Genomic DNA, 26,933 nt, shown 5'->3' on the forward strand with positions numbered 1-26,933 from the left:
TCAGCCTCCACCGTCAGTCAGGTCAGGTCCGGAGCACAGTGCGCACACTGCACAGTGCAGCCTGCAGAGCGCCGAGCCCCTCTGTGTCCTCAGCTCGGTGCTCTGCAGGCTGCTCTGTGCGTGCCTGGCTGGGGGTCTGCCGGGAGGGGGAGGTGGTGTACGGGTGCCTGGGGGGAAGGTTTGGCACCGTCGTGTGCAGCGTCACGGCCCATCCAGAGGCCGGGGCCCAGGACAGCAGTAACCAGGGCACCCCCCTGTCGGCGGCCCTGTGTACAGCATGTGAAGCATCCTTAGATGTTTGGGCTTTTTCATCTAAATCAATTACTTCTGATGTGATGGCAGGAAGAGCTTTGTAGCTGAGAATTTGGGCTTTCCATTCTAAAAGTAGGTTGACTACATTGCCTTATGAAGGCTCTTTCATATTTGGAAGTGGATTGGACTTCATGATCCATAAGATGTCTGGAGGGAAATCGTGAAGATTGCCTAAGGACAGGAGAAACAGATTTATGGAAATGTCTTCTAGGCAACAGTATAGACCAGCGAGATAATAGAGATCAGGATATCCATATAAATAGAAATATTCTTCAGGTACAGAATGTCAAGATATTCATTTTGCCAACCCAATAGGAGAGGAAGTCAGAAGCAGGGACAATTCTGGTTGCTGGAAGAACTTCAATATTTGCAAATTTACTGGAGGGAGAACACAATTGGGTCCTAGACGTAGTCACCAGAGGTTACCAAATAGAATTAATGAGCAATACAAGTCAAGTTTGTGAATTCAAGACTGCCAAATGTAGAAGTGGGTACTGCAGCTCTACAATAGAGTTTGAGAGAATTAATGAAGCGAGTTCTTTAGGCAGAGGAAGGAAAGGAATTTTATTCCTGTTTATTGTGAAAAACGGATTGGGTGGATTCAGGAATATACTGGATCTTTATAGCCTTAAAAAAAGAATAAAAAAATAAAAAGTTTCATATGGAAAACTTAAAGACAATCCTAATATGTCTAAAGAGAGGAGACGTTTTGGTGTTAATAGACCTAAAAGACTGTTATTTCCATATTCCAATCTACCCAGAAATATCTGAGATTCACTTGCCTCCCTTTTGGGTTAACCTCTACTTTAAGAGTCTTTACAAAGGTTCTTTAATAGCCCGCCTCAGGGAGCAGGACATTATACACTCAGTTACTTCTACTGAATGCTGGGCGCACCACCACCCTCTAATTATAAGAAATTCTCACAAATAGTTTCACATGTTCGCTCTCACATGATATTTTCCTAAAATTGTGAAAATCATGGCCTGTGCTGACCCATTTTGTGTTTTTTAAACAGGAAAAAAGTCATTTAAAGCCATCACAAAGTATTCAGTTTCTGGGTATGCTAATAAATAGGTTTAAGAGAGTCTATTGGGCATGATGCGTTTGGCCATAGGTATTGTTCTGTGGGTGAGATGGAGGATGCGGGTGCTTCAATTGGATTTATTGAAATACTCACGGTTCCTGATCCCTTGGGTCATTGGAAAAGGATCCCCATATACGCAAAGAAGTCGCTGTCTCGTTGGAAAGACAATCACTTATGTCTAATGGGGCCTACATATGGGGATATGTGCTGAGCGTTCTGAGCGATGCTAGCTCAGAGTGCTCAGCAAGATCGCTCAGCACACCGCAATGAGCTTTAAGGCTAGTGTTCTCTGTGCATTGCTATTGCTCTGGCCCCTACACATGGAACGATGTAGGGGCATTTTCTAAGAGATCTAGAAGCACGCTTTTGACTGATCCACAGTTTCTGGTGCAAAACTACAGACACGAGTGCAAGCAGATGGGAGGCTCATCTGCTACGCAAGAATTGTCAAGGAGATTGGTCCCATCGAGAGAACATGTTCTCCTTTAAGTTAAAGAAAGATTACGAATAATTAAGCGATAATTAAAGAGAACATAGGCCCATTAACCAATATTGATGGTAAAAGCATTACAAAGGATAAGGGGAAAGCAGAACTGTTAAATCAGTATTTACCAGGGGAGAACAGACAGTCGAACTTACAGGTACCACAAATGGGACGTGCAAGCCAGATCTTAATTTTGCTTTCACGACAGATGAGATAAAACTGCGGCTCAGCAAAATCAAGACAAACAAACCACCAGGCCCAGATGGGATGCATCCATCCTAGGGTACTAATGGAATTAAGGGAGGAATTAGCAACCCCTCTGTATTACATTTTTGATAACTCACCTACATCGGATAGTACCAATATTCAAAAAACGAAAAAGGGATGACCCAGCTAATTACAGGCCTGTGAGCTTAACATCCATAGTGGGTACATTATTTAAGGGATTTTTAAGGGATGGTATCCAGAAATATTTAGAACTTCATAGTTTAATTAGTATCAACCAACATGGGTTTGTGAAAAATTGTTCATGCCAAACAAATTTACTAGGCTTCTATCAGCAAAAATCTTGATAATGGAAATGCTGTAGACGTGGTCTTCTTAGATTTTGCTAAGGCCTTTGATACAGTGCCACACAAGAGGTTGATAAACAGAATGTAGGAACTGGGACTAGGGGTAAGAATTTGTAGATGGGTAGGGAACTGGCTGTGTAATATAGAACAGAGAGTGGTTGTGAATGGTGCAGTATCAAATATGATACCAGTACTAAGTGGAGTGCCACAGGGGTCAGTACTAGGGCCCATTTTATTTAACATATTTATTAACGATATTGGGGTGGGAATACTAAGCAAAGTTTCCATCTTTGCTGACGACATAAAACTAAGCAAAAGTAATTAGATCAACCGAGGATGTCTCCACGCTTCAGAACGATCTTAATAAACTAGATGAGTGGCCAAAAAAGTGGAAAATGAGGTTCAATGTGGTTAAATGCAAGGTTATGCATCTTGGGAGACAAAACCAATCTGCTACTTATAACCTAAGCGGGGAGGCATTGGCTAATTCAGAACTTGAAAAGGATCTAGGAGTCCACATAGATAACACATTGGGGTGTAGTGCTCAATGTCATATAGCAACAAATAAGGGGTGCCGGACGGGGTCCCGACAGTCGGATCCTGACAGGCATTTACCCGACGTTGGGATCCCGACTGTCAAAACACCGACAGCCGGGTTCTCGAGGGCCACCTGCTATTTTCCCTTGTGGGGGTCCACAACCCCCATAGAGGGAGAATAGAATAGGTGGCTTGCGTAGCGAGCCACCGTGCCCGCAGCGTGGCGAGCCCGCAAGGGGCTTAGTTGTGCTCACCATGCTGTCTGCGTCCGGCCAGTCAGGATCCCGAAGTCGGGCTAATGAATGTCGGGATCCCGGCTGTCGGACCCTTGTTCCACACCAACAAATAAGGCAAACAGAATACTAGCATGTTTAAAAAGGGGTATGAAAACTAGGGACTCATAAGTAATTATGCCACTGTAAAATGCATTGGTTAGACCACATCTTGAATATGGAGTACAATTCTGGGCCCCGCACTATAAAAAGGACATCATAGAACTGGAAAGAATCCAAAGAAGAGCAACAAAGCTAATAAAGGGAATGGAGAATTTAAGCTACGAGGACAGATTGAACAAATTGGGATTGTTTATGCTAGAGAAGACGTTTAAGGGGGGACATGCTTAACATGTACAAATATATCAGGGGCCAACATATGGAACTGTCAAGCGTCATTTTTACTGCAAGGAAGGACTCTAGGACAGTTTAGATTAGAAAAAAAAAAGATTATGTTACCTCAGAAGGAAAAAAATTTTCACGGACAGGGCAAACAAACTATGGAACTCTCTTCCTGGTGAGGTGGTGTCGGCAGACACAATAAATACGTTTAAAATAAGGTTGGACAAATATTTATTGGTTAAAAACATCCAGGGGTACAATTAAGAATAACAATCTGTCTTTAAAAATATCAGTATTCACTACATAAAACAAGTGTTAAGCTAATAAACCAAGGTTGAACTAGATAGACACAAGTCTTTTTTCAGCCTTAACTACTATGTACCTATGTAACTATGTAAGATGAGGGCAGTCTGGATGTTGATATGTCATTTCCAGGACGAAACAATAGGAAACTATTTTTTTTCGGCCAATGGAGGTCACGAATATCATGGTCAACCAGGTCCTTCTAGCAGAATGGGAGCTGGGGCATCATGAACTCTGATTAGCGTGGTGGCAACTTCCAAGAACACAAATCTGAAACGTTTCTTTTCCCGATACAACATAGCAGGGTCCCATGGGATAGATGCCCTGTCCTCAAAGTGGGATTTCAAGATAGGCTACTTCTTCCTTTCATTCGCTTGTTTCCAAGGTTCTGAGGAAAATAATAGAGGGAGGGAGCAACAAACACAAGTAGTCATCATCCTGACTTTTGTGGCCCAGGAGATCATGGTCCCCTACAGTCCTGAGGAAGGCAGTCGAGCATCCCCTAACATTGCCAGTAGTTCCATGGCTGTTGAGTCAAAACAGCAAGGAAAAAGGTGTCTTCCCCAAACTACTTCTACTTGTTGACTTATAAAGATATTTAAGGCTTCCCCGGGACTGATTAAGGAGTCCAGCGACCTTGGCTAATACAGAAGTGGCCCTAGTACCCCCCTTCCCCACCACCAAATTTTTCACTCCTACTCATCGAAAAATCTGTAACAGGCTTGGGATTCAGCTAGATTCTTATATATCCACTTACCACCCTAGAAGTGCTGTCAACGGCAGCAGTGGCATCAATTACAGCTTCAGCCATGGCTCTCACAGCATTTCCCCTTCCGGGCATCTTGGGCTCCGAAATCCTAGCATGCACAGCTACTCCCAGAATTCCCAACTGAGATGTCGCGAAACCTTGCTTGGCCGCAACTCCAGCAGCTCCAGGAAGTGCTCCTATCTCAGTGCAATCTATCGTGCTGGCACTGTGCCCCCACAGGACCCAGTGCTACAGGCTGCAGACTAATTAGCTTATTGGTTAATCAGCCCCTAGGGCTTCCTCATGTATTGTGTGTCACAAGTGGTTCTGTATAAGTGGCCACGAGATACAGTACTGTACCTTATTTAACAATGCATATAGCTATAGAGATCATTGGGCTTGATTTATGTTTTTAAGTAAAGTAAAAAAGCAAGCACCTGGGCAAAAACCTGGAGGGGGCATTGGGGTTGGCACAGCATTAGGAGATGAGGGTTTGGCTTGTTGTATTGTGCGTGGAGAAGCCATTACACAATGTGAAAGGCTATTGAGGCATGGCAATCCCGAGATTACAATGATTGTTAAACTGTGGGGGGATGGTGGAATTCAGTGCAAACTTTGTCATCGGCTGGGAGACTTTACTCAGTAAGTGGGTGGCGAGGTGTGGGCTAACCTGGGAAACTAGGCCACTTTCCTGGAGGGCTGGAAGCATTTTCAGTAGCCTCTCGACCATTCTGGGAGAGTAGGCTAGTATAAGGTATGATGCAGGGGTTTGGGGGAATTGCTTGCCTCTTCAGGGATTTGGGAAGATTCCTACTATTTTAGGGAGTCTCCCTAACAATCAGGTAGAGTTGGCAAGTTTGGCTATAACACTGCTTCTAGCTCTCTGCAAGGGCAGCCTCTTATCACATCCTGTCTCTTTCAATATAAACATGGGCAATTTGTGTGCAAATTTTAATTAGCAAATTTACTATAAAATATCACATGCACATTAAAAAAATGCAGATTCTAATAAATATGCCCATTTCAAGGTACAGATTTGAAGATGCATATATTCTATAATTCAGATTATGAAATATTTTTGATCTGTGGTTTATCCATTATTTATTTTTATCTTTATTAACAGTTTCTTATATAGCGCAGCATATTCCGTTACGCTTAGTCCCTGTATATTAAATTAATTCTAGTGCTGATATTATTCACCAGATACAACCCAGACCACTCTAAAACATTTATCAATATCCATTATTACATCACATAACATAACCATTTTCATAAACAGATTCCAGCTCCTGGGGGCTGTTCTAGGAAATCAGATTAAGTTGTACAGAAATGGTTTCTAAACAGGATGTACAGTCAGCGTCACCATATAAATCTGTGTAACACATGAGTATTTGAATTTATGGAGAGCATATAAAGGTTCCGCCTCTGGGCCTCTGCAGGCTATGTTACCCAGTCTTCTGGATTGTGTGATACTCTGCAAGTGGTGACACGACAGTCCCTAATTAATAATTACAGGTGCTAAATGTCAGCTCTGGAGTGTTTTATTACACAGAGGATGTCTGTTAGTGCTGACAGAAATAAGGAAGCCCATGTGAAGCGTAGTTTAGAAACTATATCACAAATGTGTCTCCTGTGCTGTATTTGTAAACCGTACACAACTAAAGACCATTTATTTATGAAGCAGAAATTGTGTGTTTCAGGACCGTCTCATCGTTCTTGATATGGGAACAGAGTTTCTGTCCATTGCCAGACGTTTTTACCCCCCTGAAATATTGGATTGCAGTGAGAAGGAGAGTGTGGGACTCGGTCCTGCTGTCCTGGTGAGTCCTGGCTGGCAGGGCATGGAAGATAGTGCTGAGAAGGAGGAAGAGTGCATTGAAGTGGACGAAGATAATTTCCTAGTAAATCTGCTCTAGTGAAAATGATCAGATGGATTCCAGATACTGCTGTTCCTTCTCTCAAACAATGTGCTATCTGCAGTTGTGTGTTCTTTTGTCATCGCATACTTATATACAACTGATATAACATAGTCTCCCCTACTAATCACTTCACTCCCGCTTAATAACATTTGTAGCACTCTCCTGTCCTTAAAATCTGACTTTTATCCTACAGTGCCCTACTGTATTTAAAACTGTTAAAGAAAAAAAAAAGAAATTAGCTTCTTTAATTAACCATCCAAAGAAAAAATATTTTTCAACTACTAGAATGTCTGCTGAATCTTTCCTTATCCTCATTTTTAGTATGTCATTGGTATTAGGGAGACTGTAGAGAAATATAAGTATGTAAATCACTGCCTCATAGCAATGAGATCATGGGTTCAATTCCCACCATGTCCCTAACTGTGGAGTTTGTATATTCTCCCCGTGCTTGCATAGGTTTCCCCTGGGCAATTAACCCTAGAATGTCTGTGTGTGCATGTACATGTGGTAGGAAAAAAAGATTGTAAGCTCCACTGGGGCAGGGACTGTTGTGAATGTTCATCTATTCTGCACTGCGGAATATGTGTGAGCTATATAAGAAACTGTTAATAAATAAATAATGTAAGCATTTCTGCTAGCATTTCTGCACATCTGGATATATATTTACAAATGATAATTTTGTTTTCCTGTGATATATTCACAGGAGTATGTATACTATGCCTAGCCATTCATTGCCCAAGAGGAACTCTAAAAAGGGACTATTCTCTTATACAAAGACATTGGCCAATATTTATACAAGGTGAGGCAAAAATTTCTCAGATTAAAAAAAGTTAACCAAAGTCGGGAATCCCAACAGGATAGGTAGGTATATTTACCCTCCCACTGCCCCCCCACTTCCAAAACCTAACCCTACATTCCAGCAGTCTAAACCCTGCAGCCTGACCCAAACCCTACACACTAATTCTTAAACCTTACCACCACCTCCACCTAACCTGAGCCCTATCCCCCTCCTAAGTGCCTATCCCTAACCCTGACCGTAGCCTAACTCTGACCTCCCTAACCGCAATTACCCTCACTGATGCCAAAATGCACACACATCTGAACCCTATCCCCCTCTTCTAAGTACTTAACCCCCTCCCCATATCCTCACCTTAGGTCCCCCTACTAGTGTCTAAACCTCCCCCACCCCTTTCCCAGGCATATGTTCGTACTTAAGTGTTATACACATGGTGCAACTCTTTTTCTATTCAGTCCCAAGGCGCAGCATACACATTCGATTTAGACTATATAGTACAGATGTGAACCATATAGTCTCGCCTGCACAGTCTATTTTTCTATTCGATTTCAATGCTACAGAGCCCACACTTCGGGATTGAATCAAAAATTGAATGCGTTCAATTTCCTTTTGATCTAGATTCAATTTTGCTTAAAAAAGAAAAATTGAATAGAAAAATAGAATACATCAAGCCGTGTGTGTACACCCTATTTGTGTTTGGCACCCTGGCAGTCAGGATTTCGACACTTGCATCCTGTTTTTTTTTAATCTGGCACCATCCTTCATGCAGTTGTTATCAAGATACTGGCGTTGGTATATTGAACGCCGACATCCTGACCACCTGATCGCTGATCGCATCACACACATCATTTTTTTTTTTAAATCATGTGGAGCACCTTGCACCTCTGGAGAGGTGGGCAAGTCTCTCTTTTTGACAACTTGCTCCCATAACCCCCTCGACCATCCACATACAGACCATGAGGGGGTGGTATGAGGGGACCTGATAATGCAATTTGTGCTGAATCTCATAACACCCCTCCACTGCTATACAATGCCTATTTTCTCACACATGGTTTGTGGCAGTGGAATGACATAATCGTGCTGCACAATTCAGCACCATGTCTAACACGAGCACTGTTTGGCAACATGGCTGCCCGTTCCCAAAGCAGGAGACAGACAAGTCGATAATCATAAACTGTTTCTTATGTGTATGGCACACTACACAAACTTGTAATTCATGCATTCATAATTTTCTACATTGTATATTGCCTTATTACTGGTCTCCATCTAACCAGATGGCTGGCACTACAATAATTTTTGAATGTAGCATTTAGTCTAAAATAACTTGTCAAACGTTCTTCTACAGCTGCTACTCTATGTCAGCCCTATGTTGGTTGCATATATTTTCCAAAATATTTCCACGAAGCCAAACTACACATACAGCTCTTATTTATAACACAACATCCTTTGTTGCGGTCCCTTTGCTCTCATCATATTCACACTCATTCCAGCAACTCTACAGTATATACAGTTTTTCCATTCGGTGATGACAATAGCTATGAGGGTTGTAGTGACAGACTTAAATAGGCCTGAAAGAGGTACACTGTGAAGAACATTGCCATCATATATTGCCAACCTGGGGCGGCTTAAATAATTCAGGGCCTGTCTTCTAATAAGTAGACCAATAATTCTATGTGTCTATTCAAACAACTTACTGATCCCAAAACCATTTTTTCTGTGTGACTGAATCACATAGTCCTGTTAAGCATGTTTTCGTATTGCAATTCTGGCACTATATCTATTTTTTATTTTTATTGGTACTTGTTTAGTTTCACGGCGGCAGCATGGCCGCCCGCTACTTCCGTGTTCGGTGCTCAGCAAACTTTCTAAAATAAAGTCCATGCCAACGTGAATAGTTCATACCCCCACTATCCACGTTGGCATGGAGTTGATTTTAGATAGCGTAGCGAGCCACCGAGCCCGCAAGGGGACACAGACGCTGCTGCGACTGAGACGCTGCCGCCGTGAAACTAAACAAGTACCATTTTATTAATAATAATATTATCCATGACAATTGCAAAATGGAGCCTGACAACTCCCTCCACATCCCAACATCGCTGGGAGTCAGCGCAAGCTGATTGGCACCGGAGTCTGGGGGGGGGGGGGGGGGCAGCTGACCGCCACTGCTCTGGCACACCTGTTATTTACGGCAGGATAAAAATGGGCTATAATAGGATAGCCCAATATGGTACTCTTTACCTAGCACGGCGCCCATCGCGGTCATCGCGGGCATTGAATGCACTAAAAAATCGGGTGCGACGCGACCGACGCGATGCCGGCGATTTCCCATAGGGACCAATGTTAAATTTCTCAATTGACCCGATTTTTCTGTTCAATGCCTCAATTGACACGATTTTTCCATAGGAATCAATGTTAAATGGCCCACAGAGGCCAAATAGCCACCCTGAAGTGTGAAATGGCCCCCACAATTGTTAACGCCACCCCACGATCAACGTGAACCCGAAGCGTGGCGAGCGCAGCGGTACACGTCCTACGACCTTTTCATACCCCCACTATCCACGTCAGCGTGGAGTTGAGAATAGAATAGTGTGGCGAGCGCAGCGAGCCACCGAGCCCGAAGCGTGGCGAGCGCAGCGAGCCCCGCGAGGGGACGAGGATACCTGTGAAGCCCGCGAAGGGACACGTTTACCTGTGAAGGTATCCGCGTCCGCTCGCCACACTATTCTATTCTCAACTCCACGCCGACGTGGATAGTGGGGGTATGAAAAGGTCGTAGGACGCGTACCGCTGCGCTTGCCACGCTTCGGGTTGACGTTGATCGTGGGGTGGCGTTAACAATTGTGGGGGCCATTTCACACTTCAGGGTGCCTATTTGGCCTCTGTGGGCCATTTAACATTGTTTCCTATGGAAAAATCGTGTCAATTGAGGCATTGAACAGTAAAATCGGGTCAATTGAGAAATTTAACATTGTTCCCTATGGGAAATCGCGGGCATCGCATCGGTCGCGTCGCACCCGATTTTTAGTGCATTCAATGGCCGCGATGCCCGCGATTTTTTTACCTGCGATGCCCACGATCAAAATCGTGGGCGCCATGCTAGGTAAAGAGTACCCCCAATATACTACTTAACTATTTTAGCCCATTTGCAGTAAATTAACGGCAGCAGTTAAATACTGTACCTGCAATAAATTGGTTTGTGATGCAAACGGTTAAGAGATCTACAAGTGAGTTGTTTCGACAGGCAATGTGTGTCTATTTTCCCTACTAAGCAAGTACGGTTCTCTACTGCATTCAGTTATAACAGAGTCATTTTTATTCTTCTAACTGAAAGTAAGCGACTGGAATCTGCAAGCAGTGTGGGTACTCGCTTTAAAATGCCTTTCTCAGATTGCAAATTGGCAAGGAATCAGACACGGAGATTAATGACCCTGAACTTGTTTATTTTGTGGAGGAGCTTTGTGAAGGTCACAATGACCCCTGCAACAGCCATTTATATAAGAAGGCAAGATAGCAATGTTTTAATATTTGGAATTAATTAAAAGATAATATAGAAAATAGAAATAAAGATGCATCTGAGATGTGCAATTTCTAAATGAGCCCCCCACCTGAGGCTACGGTCTCCTCATTGCACAAAATCCTCCATCGTAAATAGGACCTGATTCATGTTTTATGCACTAACCTACGCAGCTGCAATTTTCTACGATAGGGAATTGGTAATAATAAATTTGCAACTGTATACACACTAAGCACAAGTATGATAAGCATCGACTGAAGGAGCAGACCTACAGTATAGGTAGGCAGATTGGCCGCGACAGAAGAAAAGCTGGTTCCATGTTCCTCTATAAACATGATCGCAGTTGAAGACAGTAACACGCCCTAAAAATGGCTTTGGCACACATTCATTTTGCTGTCGCGCACCAGTACCTACTCCAAATGGTCCTTTCCTGTCAATCACTCTGCATTAAAGTTCGCCGTGCAAGCGTGATAATAGTGGCACCTCGCAATCGCGGCACTGTCTGCCGATAATCGCTCCAATGCGTGAACATCGCCATTCATAACAAACATGGATAAGGCCCATAAAGCATTATACTAGTTACAGAGACCATTTCACTTGTACATTAGAATCCTCTACACAGAGGCCCACACCTACAGCTATTTCCTACTTCTCTTGTTACTGAAATGAGCATTGATACTACAGGTGTAAATGGGCACATAAGCTCCAAACAGGGATACAGATATTTTCCCTTCTCAAAAGGCCCTTCACTGCGTGTGCACTATTGAATCCTGCTTTTCATACTGTGATTACAATCTAGCTTTTGCTGCTGGGAACACATGGAAACAAAGTGACTTGTGCATCATTCAACCAATGACAGTAGCTTCACAACGGGGTGTGAGGGTTGTGAGCTGCACCTGGGTGTCACCTGTCATGGGATGACATCAAAGTGCCCACTCTCTTCCAGTTACAAGAGCTGGCTGTTGCAACACCTAGCTGTTGTAACTGTGTAGAAGCTGGCACTAACTAAGCACTAACACTGCTCTTCAGGGAAGCCCACACCACTGGTGTTCTCTGCAAGGCTACGTCCCTTATTTACCAGGTCACACCACACACACAAAGACATTAAATCCACTATACAGAGTGTCACCAATACAAGTGATGCCACTGATCAATGTTCCCACTGTATTTGGTATGACTCAGACACAATGAATCTACACACTGGTCACTAGCTGGAGACCATAAAGATGATGCCCATACAGACTATCACTTGACTGTTACTGCATCCTGCCACAATCCTCCAGATATATGGTATATAAAGACTCATAGGTCTTGACTTCCAGTGACTTAACATCACTCCCAGTATTATCCATGACTACAGTAGCTTTTGTCCCTGACTGTTATGAGGGCAACAGAGGTTAAAGCAGGGGGACGGGGTTCCACCACCTGTAATGGTAGGGGAACTAGTTCCACCTTCACCATGGCACTGCACAGAAATTAAAATAGAAACATTTGCCCCATCAATAGATGTTGCTGGCACTAATGAACTTCAGCCACTTTCCCCTTCTTCAGGTCCTCGCAGCCCCATGGTGCTACTCCACCTGTGGCCTCATTCATGCTGTGTCTGTCAAACAGAGTTCATCCCCTCCTCAAGGCCTAATGGATTCATTTTTCTGGGACCAGAGCACCAGCTAGGTGGATGTATGTCCCCCTAGAGAGGTAAGAATTTTTTATCCTTAACCTAACGTTCACCCTAAATTAATATTTATGTTTTCCACCAGGAATATTATTAATATTTGAATAGAAATTGGTGACTGTTGATGGTGTGGACATCCCAATCCACCTCATCGGTGGTGCGGTTTACCCCTTGCAGCACTGGCTGATGAAGAGGTAAGGCCAGCATGTTCAACTGTCTCCTGAAAAGATTGCCTATACCCATGCCCTCGGTTCTGCCCATATGGCAGTTGAAAATGATTTTGTCCGCTTAAAAGGACGATGGAGCTGCCTCATGAAGAGGAATCATGTAGATTTGAGAAAAATGCTGGAAATTGTAGCAGCCTGCTGTATTCTCTATAATATTTGTGCGATCCGAAAGGACAACTTTCTCCGAGTGGAATGTGGAGGATCAGGTGGTGGGGGGCACTGTACATAATGCAGCATGCTATGAGAGGGCGGGGATGATATTGCCACGGAGTGCATAAGGGCAACCATTGTAGGCAATCTTCCCTCAATGTTGCAGTTGGGTGAGACAGACACATTAGGTTTCAGAACTAGTTTGTATTTTTTTTTTATAGAATTGCAGTTATGTTATGAAAATTGTTCAAATATTATTTGTATTTCTTTTTTATTTAAACAGTTCCAAAATTGCTTGTGTAAAACCTTTTCTAAGTGCAAAATAAGGCACGCACACACATTACAAAATGTAAACACTACAGCAGCCCAAGACTGGGTACACAGCACAATGATATCTTTGAGGTAAGAATATACAATATTGAAGTGCAAACAGAACACTTTGTAAACAAGGGTTGCACAACCTGCAATGCTATGCTTGTTGGAGACACGGTTGCACATCCACATAGTGGGAAAAGTTTGAAAATAAAACATCGGCTGACATGTACGTCTTTGTTTGTCATTTACATCTTAATATGTCCTTAATCCATCTTAATATTGCCCTAGAGACAGGCAAAACGGACAAACCGGTTGCAAAACACTGTATGGAATTTGGTCACCAGGTAGCCTCTATAAAATCGATGCTCATAGATCACATCCCTGTACCAACAAACAGTGGTGACAGAATTAAGGCATTAAGGCACAGTAGGATTTCCTTCCACAGGTCCCCCATGGATTTCTTCGGATCCAGGACCCCAGACTCTTCAGCCCTGGAGCCCAGGACCAGCCCCGGAACCAAGGCACCGGACCCAGGGACCTACCGACGGGCTCAAGATAGGTAAGTATCAGTATGTATGGGCTTTGGATGTAATAAAGTTTTATTTTTATTGTGTGTCAGTGTGTGTTTATTTGACTATTTTTTTTCTGTGGAACTACAAGTGCCAGCGGGCCCTTTAATGCCCCGCATGCTGGGACTTGTGGTTCTCCAAGTCCCAGCATGCGGGGGAGGCTTGCTGGGACTCATAGTTCCACTGGAAAAGACAATAGTTTTTAATTCTATTTTTTTTACACTCAATCAGCCCGGTGACCACCGCACAGGGTCACCGGGGACAGCACCAGGCTTCAGCCTGGTCAGGTAAGTCCTTAATTGGGGGGGTCCCCACTCCCCCAGGACCCCTGGCCAGGCTGACCGGTCAGAGGGCTGAATGCTTTGGCCGCGGGACCATATATAATAAGTGTCCCCCGGCTGTGGCATTACCCTGCTGGCTGGTTTGGCCTGGGGCTGGTTCTTAAAATACGGGGGACCCCTAGTCATTTTGTCCCCCGTATTTTGGGAACCAGCCCCGTACCTGGAGCCTGGGGCTGGTTTTAAAAAATCAGCGAAGCTCTATTTGTCGGGTTTCCTGATTTTTTAATACCAGCCCGGCTCTTTCAGCCTGGTGCTGGTTTCGGCAGTGGGGGGGACCCCACGCCGTTTCTTTTTTATTTTTTTGTCACCCTGCCGAGAGATCATGCAGCTATGGAACACCCACATGGGCGTTCCAGCTTTGGCAGTATAGTCGCAAGGACGGCAGTATATCGGTCGAACGTGCGTACACACTGCACTTTTGTTCCGATTTGGGGCCGTCCTGTCGGATGAAAATTAAACAGCAAAGAACAGTCGACCGACCGAGTATGGACGGTCAAGACAGTTTTTTGCCATTTATCGCTCGTACGGGACAGCGTACACACATATTCAATTGAACGGCCGTCCGACCCAGAACGGAAGAACGGACCGACAATTGTATATATGTGTACCCAGCTTAAGGCTTTACCAATAACAGCCAAGTTCGTGGGACCAAATTAATCCGGTACCAGACCAGTGCCGCCTGGTCTTGAGTGGAACAAGGTGGCTCGCAGGAAGTAGAAAACACGGTAAGTTGGGGTGAGATGGCGTTCACACCCAGTCTACCAATATGTGGGGAAATTAACCCAAGGGTGCAACAATGCACAGCTGGAACCTGGAAATAATACAATTCCCAAAAACCCAAACTAAGTCACTACAGAGACACAGCAGGATACAAACACAGTATGTCCTGGCTAATGGCATAAATGCTACAGTGCATGAAGATGGTAATAATAAACAATATATAACCTGTGTGAAGCTGGATGACAAAACCCATAATAAAAGAGGACATATACTCCACACAGCTAAACTCTAACAGGGATAAGCTGAAATACTGAAGGTGGAAAAAAACAGCACTTATCTCTGTTAGACAGGGTCTCTGTTCATACAGTTTTCTCAGACTGCAGCAATGGATCACAGGCAGGACTTCACAGGACATATGGCAGGAGTGCTTGCTGGAATACTCAGAACTATGACAGAATCAGACAAGACTTAAGACCAGACTAAGACAAGGCTTAAACAAAACTCTGACAAGACTAAAGCAGAACTATAACCGCCAGAGTCAGCATGCTGGGGGCCTAACTAAATAACCTAGCATGCAGCCACACCCCAGCAGCAGGGTATGCATGAATCCCAAGGAAGCTGGATCAGCAAAACCCAGAGTACTGATCCAGGGGAAAACATACAAACTGCAAACAGAATATATACAGCCAATATACACCAATCCGCATGAGGCGGATCATAACAGTGATACATCTAAATACCTCCCAACTTAGGCTGAGCTGGAGGCGGGCCGTAGTTGCTGCGTGCCAGAGGCGCGCTGAAAATTTCAGGGGTGTGGCCTAATTGTGGGGGCGTGGCCTATACTTGTGGCTCTCCCACGAGGCCATGCCCCATTTTGATGCTATGCATCTAGTATGTACTGGTGAGGCACTCGTACATTGCTGCAAAGCTGTGCATTGTCTATTCATTAGTGAGTGCTTTCTAAGGGGTAACTGGAGACAGTGTCAGTTTATCCTGACTTTGGAGCTGTGAAGACGTCTACTGATGCCTTGTCTTGAGAAAGGCCACTTAGTGGCCGAAACGTACACTACATATTTGGTGATGTACCCTTATTACCATTTTATAATGATTTCCAGGTATCAGGTTCTAACAAATATTTTTGACAAAAATGAAACGGCAACCAATTAAAGTGCGTACAAATCAAACAATTATAACCTGAAAAGTGCAACTTAAACCACAAACATTGTTCTATCAACAACATGCCTTATTTAAGGCAATTGCCTATACACCCAATAATCTGAGGATTGCAGGCTTGGTGTAGTGGGATTTTGAGAATGTTGTACTACCCATATGGTACTTGGGTGTAGCCTGGGTCTTGTTGTGGTGTTTGGGTATTATTGCCTATAGTACAGGCAAACATACACTCAAAAAAGAAAATCTGCCTCTCATGCATGGCCGCTATTTGTGTCATAAATTAATCCTGATTGTCTTTTTTAGATGCCAGAGATCTGCCAATTCTTGCATATTCTTGGGCATTTAACTTGCTATCCGCTGCACGCAGATGATCCACAATAATGGATGTCATTGCTCGGACCGTTTGTTCTCTTTTGTCTTGTTTCTCTTTTTTCTTTATGGAACATTATAGACTGTGAAGGGGGATACAATTTTTTTTTTATTAAACAATGAGCATACACTATATAAACTTAGCAGAGGTAGCAAACATGTTCATGGCCTTCTCCCACCTTCACACTAGCTATACTCTGCAATAATACCCATTATGTTTTCTAACTAAATTCTTAAACACTCTAAGGTCTATTAAAGTCATTGGGTTGGATGTAATAGTGTTTGATGTTGCCGTAGATTCCATGGCAACATCAAACACTATTACATCCCAGCATGTCTTAACATAGAGGTAGATTTTGTATTATGAACTGCTGCAACTGTGGCAGGGCATGCTAAGATGTGTACTTCTAAAGGAGCTGAAGAGTCAAGAGTTTGGACACCCCTGCTTAAAGTATGTGTGTGTGCAAATTAAAATGGGAATACTTACTATTTGAGCGCAAAGTTGTGGTTTTGGGTGCCTGTGACATCTCGGCCTGAGAATCCACTACATACTTAATTGTATCCCTGATGGAATCATCTTTGCCGGTTGACTCTTCCAAACTGCTGTCAGATATAAGCAGCGGGGATGGTGGTCTGCTTTGTGAGCTGGGCAGGCTGTGCTGTGTTTCCTCATGGTTCTCCCGTACTGACATCTGCCTACTAGCACAGCTGGGTAACAATAGTGTTATGGGATGTTAGGGCAGTTTTTTCATATTATGCCCAATCCAGTGGCGTTACTATTACATTTGCGCCCCCCTACGTTTTTAAGGATGCTAGAGGAGGTCTTCGCCTCCTCAAAAACTGCCTGCTGTATAGGGGCAGCCATTTTGTAAGTGTCAGGAGAGCTGGGACCGCAGACAGATGCGGCAGATCCTGGCAGGCGGCAGAGGGTAACAATAGCCCAGCAGACACCCTGGCGCCCACACTTTCTCAGCGCCTCCCTGCCACCGCGGGGTCTGCAGGGCTATTGTTACGCCACTGGCCCAATTAATCCATCCTGCACCACTTTTATTGCAATTATGGTTGTGGGTTTTCAGAAATTGTGTGTAGTGCCTTCAATTTGTTGACCACTTGTTGTTTATGCCTCTTTCTGCCAGCAAAAGGGATATGCTCTTGTACACAACAGCATCCTTTACTGTTCCTATCATCTGCCTTCTAATTTCTTCCTCTCCCCAAATATTAGGCTTGCCATTTTATCTCTGTGTTTGTCCAGTTTGTGCCCAGTGTTCTTTTGGGGAAGCTGCTGAGATGCCTTCTTGTGCCCAGAGATATTTTTGGGAAGCTGCTCCAATGCCTGCTTGTGCCCACCGATATTTTGGGGAAGCTGCTGAGATGCCTTCTTGTGCCCAGAGATCTTTTTGAGAAGCTGCTGCGAGGCCAAGATGTGCTAATCCTGATTCTCTGCAAACTGCTGGGATGGCTGCATGCATTCAGGATCTCCCAGATTTTCTCCCATGGATGACATAATCATCATCATCATCATCATCATGTGCTGCTGAAGCACCAATAACAGTCTCTGAGTGTTACCTGGGTATAACCCAGATAATGTCCATTTGCACTGCACTCAGATCCGGGTCAATCCCATGTCTACCCTGGGAGCTACCCAGGTAGAACCCTGAGTATTATGTGAAATGCAACTGGAAGCTGTAGAAAAAAAGAGCTAAAGACACGAAGAAACACTGATATGCACAATGGATTGTGCACCAGAAGAACGCAATAACCAGGAGTCTGCTGTCTACACTGGAGCCAGACACATATAGAGGGTGCAAGTTGTACTGGCAATGAGGGGATGCAACTGAGGGGTTTAAATGGGGTGGATAAAGTCATGTGACTATATGACAGTGCCCCTGCAGTGCCAGTTTCAGAAGAAACACTCAGGTACTAACTTGACACAGCATGTTTATATTTCCTGTATGATTGTCTTAGTACCTTAGTACCTGTTGTGTCAAAATAAACTAATCCAGTGGTTCCCAAACTTGTTTGAATCATGGCGTCTCCAAGCCAAAACACATTTTTACGAAAAAAATCTTAAATGAAGTAGATTGTGTTTATATGTCATCCCTTGGGTCGTTTAGGTGGTGAGGGATGGTATTTTGGTTTTGCCTATTATAATATCCAGAAATAATTTGAACTGTCCTTGATCACCAACCCAGCGCACCCCTGCATGGGGTCCGGGCACCCCACACAGTTTGGGATCCATTGGACTAATGCAGGGCTGGGCAATTGTGGCCCTCCAGATGTTGATGAACTACACATCCCAGCATGCCTTGCATCAGTTTCAGCATGGCCACATAGCAAAACTAATGCAAAGCATCCTGGGATGAGTAGTTCATCAACATCTGGAGGGCCGCAATTGCCCAGCCCTGAACTAATGTGTGTTGTCGCTTAGATCTTTCTGATAATAACCATAGACCTTGGGCACTAAGAGTAAAGGACCAATGGATTAATTTAGGTAGCTTTGGTGGAAAAGGGGTAATCTGACAATGTATTATTACTTGTAGATTTGGGGTATCCTTACAATAGACAGCTCAAAGTTGTAGGTATCTGTGATACCCTAGCAACACCTGGTTGACTCTTCCAGAAGCACAGTGGACGTAAGTTATTTTCAAAGAGCTGCAATTTTTTATTTGATTCACAGTATGGAATTCCAAGTATAGAATATAATCTTGAAATACAGTCATGTATCTGCACTGATCTGATGACACCTTCCTGTAACAGATGAGAGTAGCTTGTGCTGGGAACTGTGTAAACTTAATCCTGATGACAAAATCTAATAACACTCCTCACATCTTGCTGCTGTGACTATGTTCCTATATGCAGTGATGACTGGGTACAGCTCTATATCTGTCTTCTGTGTCATTCAGTGGTCAATTTGTGTTGGTGTGAGGGGACAAGGAGGAAGGGGGGAGTCAGAGCAGATATAGATAGTGACAAAGCAGAATTAAAATAGACCCAGGCAAGTGTATATATAAACTCTGTGTCGAGCAGTGTATGGGAGAACAAGACTCAGGGGAAACAATCAACAAACAGAATCACTGTAACCTGTTAATACAAAATCATCACAAGATGCTGGGGAAGCCTGAGACAAGTAATACTTCCAGCTCTATGACTGAACTGAGCTGTCAGGTGAAAGAAGACAACTTATCTCACCATGAGCACTACTCTGCGGAATGGCTGGACACTTCTGTCTTCAGCAGACCAGAGGAGAGGTGAGATAACAGGGACCCAGCCTTCACACCTCAGGGGGACAAAGGCAGAATTGTGTATATTATTCACATGCAGCTTTGACAAACTACATTGTTCAGTGTTTCTGGTTTCCTACTGTCCTTTCAGAATGTATTTTATAGTATCTGGCAGATATTTTTCTTCAGGTTAATGCTGCTTAAGTTATATTCTCTGCTTTTTAATATAATTATATCCAGAGAACAGCTTTGTGTAGTAGCCAAGGTAAAAAATTAGTTATAGGAAGATATTTGGCTGAAAAGTCTACAAGGCAGCCTGATACCCCTTTCCCACTGCCGCTCTTAAACGGTAAATTTACGTTTTTTTTTGTCTTTTTAAACAGGTAGAGCTGCAGGGGGAAAGCTCCAGGTTGCTTTACCCATTTAACAAATACCAGTATTTGTTAAACGGGTAAAAAAAAGCAGTGTTTTACCCGTTTAAGAGCTGTTTTTTTGCCAGTGGGAAAGGCTCTTAAACAGTATATAGGACTCAGGCAGTAGCTATGCGAGCGCAGTGCATATGTAATGAGCCGCTCATTCATATGCACTGCACTCATTATATATGCACATATGTAATGAGCGGCTCATTACATATGCACTATGCTGTGTTATAGCTACTGTCTGTCCTGCTTTTACACTGCAAACCTGCTTGAGACCCGGTATTTATGTGCAGTGTGAAAGGGGTTTAAAACTTAAATATACCATTTTAAATAGCGGGTCTCAAAAGTTTAGGCAATGTGAAAGCAGCATAATTTATTTATATATATATATATATATATATATATATATATATACATACCAAAGGTCCTATTGTAGCTGGCAAATCAGCTCCAATAAGCAGGCGGCACTCCAACGGTAAAAAGTTGCAAAAGGTGCAATTTTATTTTCAAATAGCCATTGGCTATTTGAAAATAAAATTGCACCTTTTCAACTTTTTACCGTTGGAGTGCCGCCTGCTTATTGGAGCTGATTCGCCAGCCACAATAGGACCTTTGGTATATTGAAAATTCTCTGGAAGGCACCACGGACCATCATAATCTTCAGCAGCAGTGCCGATCTATACAATGTTTATATATATATATATATATATATATATATATATATATATATATATATATATATATATATATATATATATGGTAGGTCGGTCGGCACTCTGGTTGCTGTTCACTTACGACCGAGGTGCCATCCAGGAGAAATGGATATTGGTTGAACAAAGGAGGCGGCACTCACGGATTTAAAGTCAATAAAAAACTTGTATTAGGCAAAACATCAAAAAACGTGTCACATGGTGTCCGACGTTTCGAGGCGCTGAGCCCCTTTATCAAGGTGTGAACAAAGAGTGAGGTGCTGATCTTACCTTAAATAGAGGTGAATATTTAAGGTAAGATCAGCACCTCACTCTTTGTTCACACTATTTAAGGTAAGATCAGCACCTCACTCTTTGTTCACACCTTGATAAAGGGGCTCAGCGCCTCGAAACGTCGGACACCATGTGACACGTTTTTTGATGTTTTGCCTAATACAAGTTTTTTATTGACTTTAAATCCGTGAGTGCCGCCTCCTTTGTTCAACCAATATATATATATATATATATATATATATATATATATATATATATATATATATATATATATATATATATATATATATATATATATATATATATAGCAGTGTATGTAATTAAAGTTGATTAAGAGAACCTAAAAATACCATTTCTGTTAAGGAAAGTCTTCCCAGAAATACATAGAAAAACAAAATTAGACAGTGGGAAGCACAGAGGACCGAAATTATAAATAGTATTAAATACAGACTGCGGCACTATGGGGTGTATTCAATGCTTCTTGCAAGCTGTGACAGCGAACAGTGCTGACTGCTCGCTGTCCCAGCTCACACAGTCAGTATTCAGCTGACCTCCTGCACATGCCATTTCCATCTCGCTGGGTTTTTACAGCAATGTGAAAATGCCCTGTGCGGCCACCAAAACAGCGAGGCTCACAGCTAAATGCAGGTGGCTCCCTGCATTAGCCGCAAACCTCGATGTTTGGGGGAATCCTCGCTATCATCTGACAGCGAGGGTTCCCCGGACCATTGAATACGGTGAGCCGCCGACATAGGGGAGCTTGTTTTCAGCGATCCCTTACCCCCTTGCCGGCTGCATTGAATACTGCCCTATGTAATGCATTTGAGATAAACCAGACAACGCAAGGCTATATTAGCATTGGACAGGATTGTACAACATATCACAAGGCTGGGTTTATGTGCGTTGAGAGGGATGATTTGAAAGTATGGGAAGTACAGTTGGGATTGAGAAGTGGTGCTAGTAAGTACCATCTAATCAGTGGCAGTTTTTACCTATGGGCTGCAGGGCTGCAGCCCACCCCCAGGTAAAATCTGCCATTGTAGTGAAGTCAGATGCAGTCAGTGAGACTGCACTGGCTTCACTGTGACTGGCAGTGACTTCCTATTGGAAGTTCGACCTGCCAGTCACCAAGGCAGTCCCATTGGGAGGTGTTCCTCTATGGGCTGCTGAGCGTAAATCCCTAAAACCTGGAGATTGCTCATGCTCAGTACCTACTGCGTACATGCCTGTTCCGGTGCCTGTCATCTGTATTATACAGGAGCCGGGACCGTGATTTCCTTTCTATGGGCTGTTGCTGAAGCAGCCCTTAGAATCTGTCCGCATGCGCAGTACAGAGGTGTGTACTGCACATGTGCTAGTCCTGGCACCTGTCATCATAGTACAGGCGTCGTGAACACAGCGCTTGAGGCGTGGACTCGGAGGAACGGCGGCGGCAGGTTGGGGTGCCTGCATCGCGGCCAGCGGCAGCCCCCCTCCTGCCAAAAGGTATGAGCCGCCACTGCATCTAATGCCTTTAGGAACAGCTAATGTCTAGGAGGTGGGAAAAATATTTGCAAGGGAATATTGCAGCTATCCTAACAGTTTTATGGGCAAATTGTTTCATTTCTATACTTGTCTCTCACAGCTGCAATGCCCGAGATGCCAACGTTTGGAAGAGAGAAAGCTTCAGACAACAGGGCGAGACACGTTTCCTGGTTCAGCGCTCTCCAGCACAGGTCATGAGAATGGGTCGTCTTGGGCACCGTCTTACCCAGTATCAGCTTCCCTACCAGAGAACACTGCCTCTGCCCATCTTCAAGCCAGCAGACCTTTCCACAAAAATGGATCGCATTGCAACTCCACCACAGCTGCGTGGCATGATTGAGTTTGAGAGGGCTCTCAGCTACCCAGGGAGCGATGGGATGTGCCAGGACAAGACACCAGTCTCTCAAATCACCAAAGAGCTCCCACCAGTAATGCAGCCAGCACGCATGGAGCATGGCAAACCTGGACTGGCACAATCCTTTTCCAGGTCTATGTCACAGGAAGCCCAGAGAGGGTAAAGGACATGGATGGACAGAGGCAAGGGTGTGTACCATCTCACCCATAGACAGTAATAGGAAGGACAGATTAGAATGCAGGATGTGTCTGCATTGTGTTTGCACTAGAATATCAGTTCCTGTCCAACAGTAAAATATTAATTTGAATGTTTTTTTTTTTTTTTTATTAATCAAACTACACATAAGTTTCCAGTGTGTCATAAAAAAAAACCACAGAAAGAAAAAAATCTTTATCTGAAAAACATGGGTGTTTTTTGTTTTTCTTTTAGAAAATTAACAAGTAAAGTATAGGCTACATAGTGCTGGTCTCTTGCTAATTTTTTAGTAGCCAGTGAATCCCAGTCAGGATCAGTGTGCATATGGAGTCTGATGGTTTCTGTAAATAAACCATACATTCATGTCCATGGATGCTGAGTAGGAGGTGGACATCTCACACAGACGAGAATAGAAAGCCCCTTTTTCTGTTGTCTTGAGAAAAAAAACAATGTTAATGGTTGTGGTTTATATGTAACTGCAAACAATAGGCAACGGGCTAAAGCAGTGTCAATGTAAGTGAAAGAGGAATGGGCACTCAACAGGTTTTAGTGGAGGTATTGAAGAATAGGATCGGATATTCCTTAAACCTATTCTCAGACAGGGGTCTGCAATACATTGCAGCACCTCCTCTTGATTTGAAGGACGGTAAGAAAGTATATGGAATAATGGCCTGAGAAGTTACGGAGTCACAAAGGGAAAGTTCTGAGGAAAAATTCTATGGATGGATGTTAGCCAAGTGTGTGGCTGACTAAAGCTGGTTTATCAAAACATATAAGCTACTTATACAAATCTGACTTACCTTTAAAAGGGAAAATGCTTTTATACAATTAACACAGACTATATGTTGCTGTGAATAGTACAGTTTTATATGTAGATATCTGAACCATTTTATTTATACATTTCTGTATTATAGATTTGTGTGATGTAACAATAATTGGATTTTTTTTTAGATGTAATAAAACAAATCTATATATATATTTCTGCGTATGTGTGCCTCTATTTAAATCAAAGTAATATAATAAGCAGAATGTTATGACATAATCTTCATAGCTGCCAACTGTCCAAACCGCTATGTCTAGTTACAGGTTTTACAGACGTCTCCCTAGTAACTGGCTGGATGTGCGTACTATAGTTCCTCTTATACTGTATAAAAGAGACTGATACCTAGTCATTTAAAATGTTTTTTTTTTTTTTCTTTTTCATACATACTGCAAAAGAGTGTCATTATTGGAATTGTGGACAACATTTAAAGCTGCAAAATGTTTAAAAAAAAAATAGCAAATAAAAAACATGACTGAAATAATGAATACAATATTTTGCACAAATTGAATCAAATTACATTTACACAATACAATTGATTTCCATACAGCTGAAGTCACTAAACCAAACTAGTTACAAGAAAATAACTCTTTAAAAGCCCACATGAGGTCTACTCTTGAACCACAGGTTGGGTGCTCAAATAAAACTAAAAAATACAGTTATAATGCCTTTCTTTATGACACAGGTTTTCAAACTCGGTCCTCAGGACCCCACACTGTGCTTGTTTTGCAGGTCTCCTCACAAAATGACAAGTGAAAAAAATTAGTTCCACCTGTGGATCTTTTAAAATGTGTCAGTGAGTAACAAATGCACCTGTGCACCTGCCTGGTGACCTGAAAACTGTGAACTGTGTGGGGTTCTGAGGACCGAGTTACAGAGCCTCTGCTTTATGACACAGTAACCACACCAGATATGGGCGAGCTGCCACTAGGAATTTTGGGGCCTGGGACTGATTTTTAGTCCAGCTTACTGACCGGCTTCAGGTCTCAACCCCCTTCAGCTGTGCTCAGCCTGCTGAAGGAAGCCCTGGTCCAGGAGCGCAGGCTTCTGGCTGGTGAGCCAATCAGAGCTTGCGTACTGTTGGCCAATCAGAGCGGCTGCCGGTACACGAGCTATGAATGGCTGTGGCGTCTGGAGGTGAGTGCAGTTAGTACAATTTAGGCAGTCGCAGGTGGGCATTAGGCAAAATTAGTTGCCTGGGCCCTTCCCTCTCTCTGAGAGAGGCCGGGCCAGGCCTAGGACAGCTGTACCCACAGCACTCCCCTCATGGCGACTCTGATTATGGGACCTACACACGGTGCAATTTGAGGGCTTTTTCGAAACAACCAAATTTCACATTGCTGTGTGCTGAGCGATTATGCTGAATCATTTTGAGTTTAGCATCGCTCAGAACACTTCAACATCTCCCAGTGTGTAGGCCCCATTAGTCCTGCACGACTAGTTTGTGGGTATATGTGAACTACAGTGTATATAGGGAGATCAAATATTTCCTCATATGCTGTACGTGTGTGACGCATGACTGTGTAGATGTACTAATTTATAGATAGTTCAGTACGCTGTGTGTGTGTGTGTGTGTGTGTGTGTGTGTGTAGGGGAGGGGAAGGGGTGGGGGGGGGGGAGTTGGGTGTTTGCCATGTGTGTTATATTTAAAGGGACATGTTATGTGTGTTGTCTCAGTGGTTTATTGGAAAGTTGGCCAGTGTTAGGAATTCACACCTAGCGGAATGTACCATGCCAAGCCGAGGATTTAAAGTGTTCTTTATTAGATGCCACATGCTGGACAGAAAAAAAGTTTAAAAGGATGTTAACCCCTTGTGTATGGAAATCCAAATCCCACATTTTCAGTAAATAGATTTTTTTATTAACATAACATGATCACCAGGAAATTGAACCCAACAAAATGTAACCACGAACTTTCCAAAATCTGTTAATAAATTCTATGGATATACTGCAGCTGAGCCAGTGCCAGTACTGTTGGGGAGGACATTTTCCTATCATCTAGGAACAATTATGTCCAGGAACATACTGTACCTTGCAGACATGGAGCAGTGCCCATAAATTAGGGACAGTTTATAACTACAGTATGGACACCTCATGCACAAAACGTAAACTCTCTATAGATGGTACAGTATGTACATCCTGCAGTATATATAGCAATCCCAAGTATTCCATCCCACAGACACCTGTATCTCACAAGTAACATCAATAATCAGACAATAGGGCATTCTGCAAACTCCACTATAACACTTCATAAAGGCAACTGGAACCCGACTCTCCGAAGCTCCACAAAGCTAGGAGCAATGTGACATGATGTAATGTGGTACATACTGAGATGGGCTATGTTAAGCCCAGACAGAACAGCTTGTGCTATCACACATGGCTACACAGGGGACAGCTGTCATACTTGGATTCAGGGATTTGCAGAACGCAATGTTATATCATCTAATTCATTGTCATAACTCAAGAGCCATAGAGGGAGAGGATACAGAAAGATATCAAAGAATTACAGTAGATCTGTGAAGAGATAGGAAGAAACAGAAAATCAAGGATCTCGGCATGATAATAGGAATAATTCAGGTATCTGCCTGTCCTGCTGCAGCATGGTCATACAAAGCAGTATAAAGTGACCTGGGACATGACATAGAAAGGTATGATATCACCACAGTCCAGTATATTGTATACATAGAGCAAAAAGCTTGGATTAATAGTAGTGCAAGCCAATCAGTATATGGTCTGGGGGCCAAGTCATAAGCTCTATGCATTTTATTTGGGTATTATTACCATTATTTTATATAGCACAACACTTTACAGAGAATATGGTATTTTGGCTATTTACATCAGTCCCTGTCCTAGAGGATACAAGTAGCCTCGGTCACGGAGCTACATGTGACCAACCAGAGAAGACGACACCCATTCCAAAGAGTTGGCAGAGGATTCTCCACCAAACCTGCCGAAAAATGAAGAGCTGTCTGTTACTCCTGGCTGCTGTTCAC

General features: G+C 43.3%; 2 protein-coding genes across 2 annotated transcripts in view; both read left to right on the top strand.

Moving 5' to 3' along the window:
• LOC146008179 (melanoregulin-like) overlaps nucleotides 1–7,211 on the top strand; it is a 38,762-nt gene extending 31,551 nt beyond the window's left edge. Inside the window, exon 5 of the mRNA XM_083147196.1 lies at nucleotides 6,356–7,211. Coding sequence (XP_083003322.1) covers nucleotides 6,356–6,571 — 216 coding nt within the window. The 3' untranslated portion in view covers nucleotides 6,572–7,211. The remainder of the gene's footprint in view (nucleotides 1–6,355) is intronic.
• Nucleotides 7,212–19,225: 12,014 nt separating this feature from the next.
• On the top strand, nucleotides 19,226–24,044 carry TCAP (titin-cap). The gene is made up of 2 exons (XM_083145453.1): nucleotides 19,226–19,671; nucleotides 22,671–24,044. Exons 1-2 carry the CDS (start codon nucleotides 19,454–19,456, stop codon nucleotides 23,086–23,088), a joined length of 636 nt encoding a protein of 211 aa, XP_083001579.1. The 5' UTR covers nucleotides 19,226–19,453; the 3' UTR covers nucleotides 23,089–24,044.
• The last annotated feature ends 2,889 nt before the right edge of the window (nucleotides 24,045–26,933 follow it).

This window comes from Crinia signifera, chromosome 6 (genome assembly GCF_055691185.1).
Source record: "Crinia signifera chromosome 6, ASM5569118v1, whole genome shotgun sequence".
In the NCBI taxonomy this organism is placed as follows: Eukaryota; Metazoa; Chordata; class Amphibia; order Anura; family Myobatrachidae; genus Crinia; species Crinia signifera.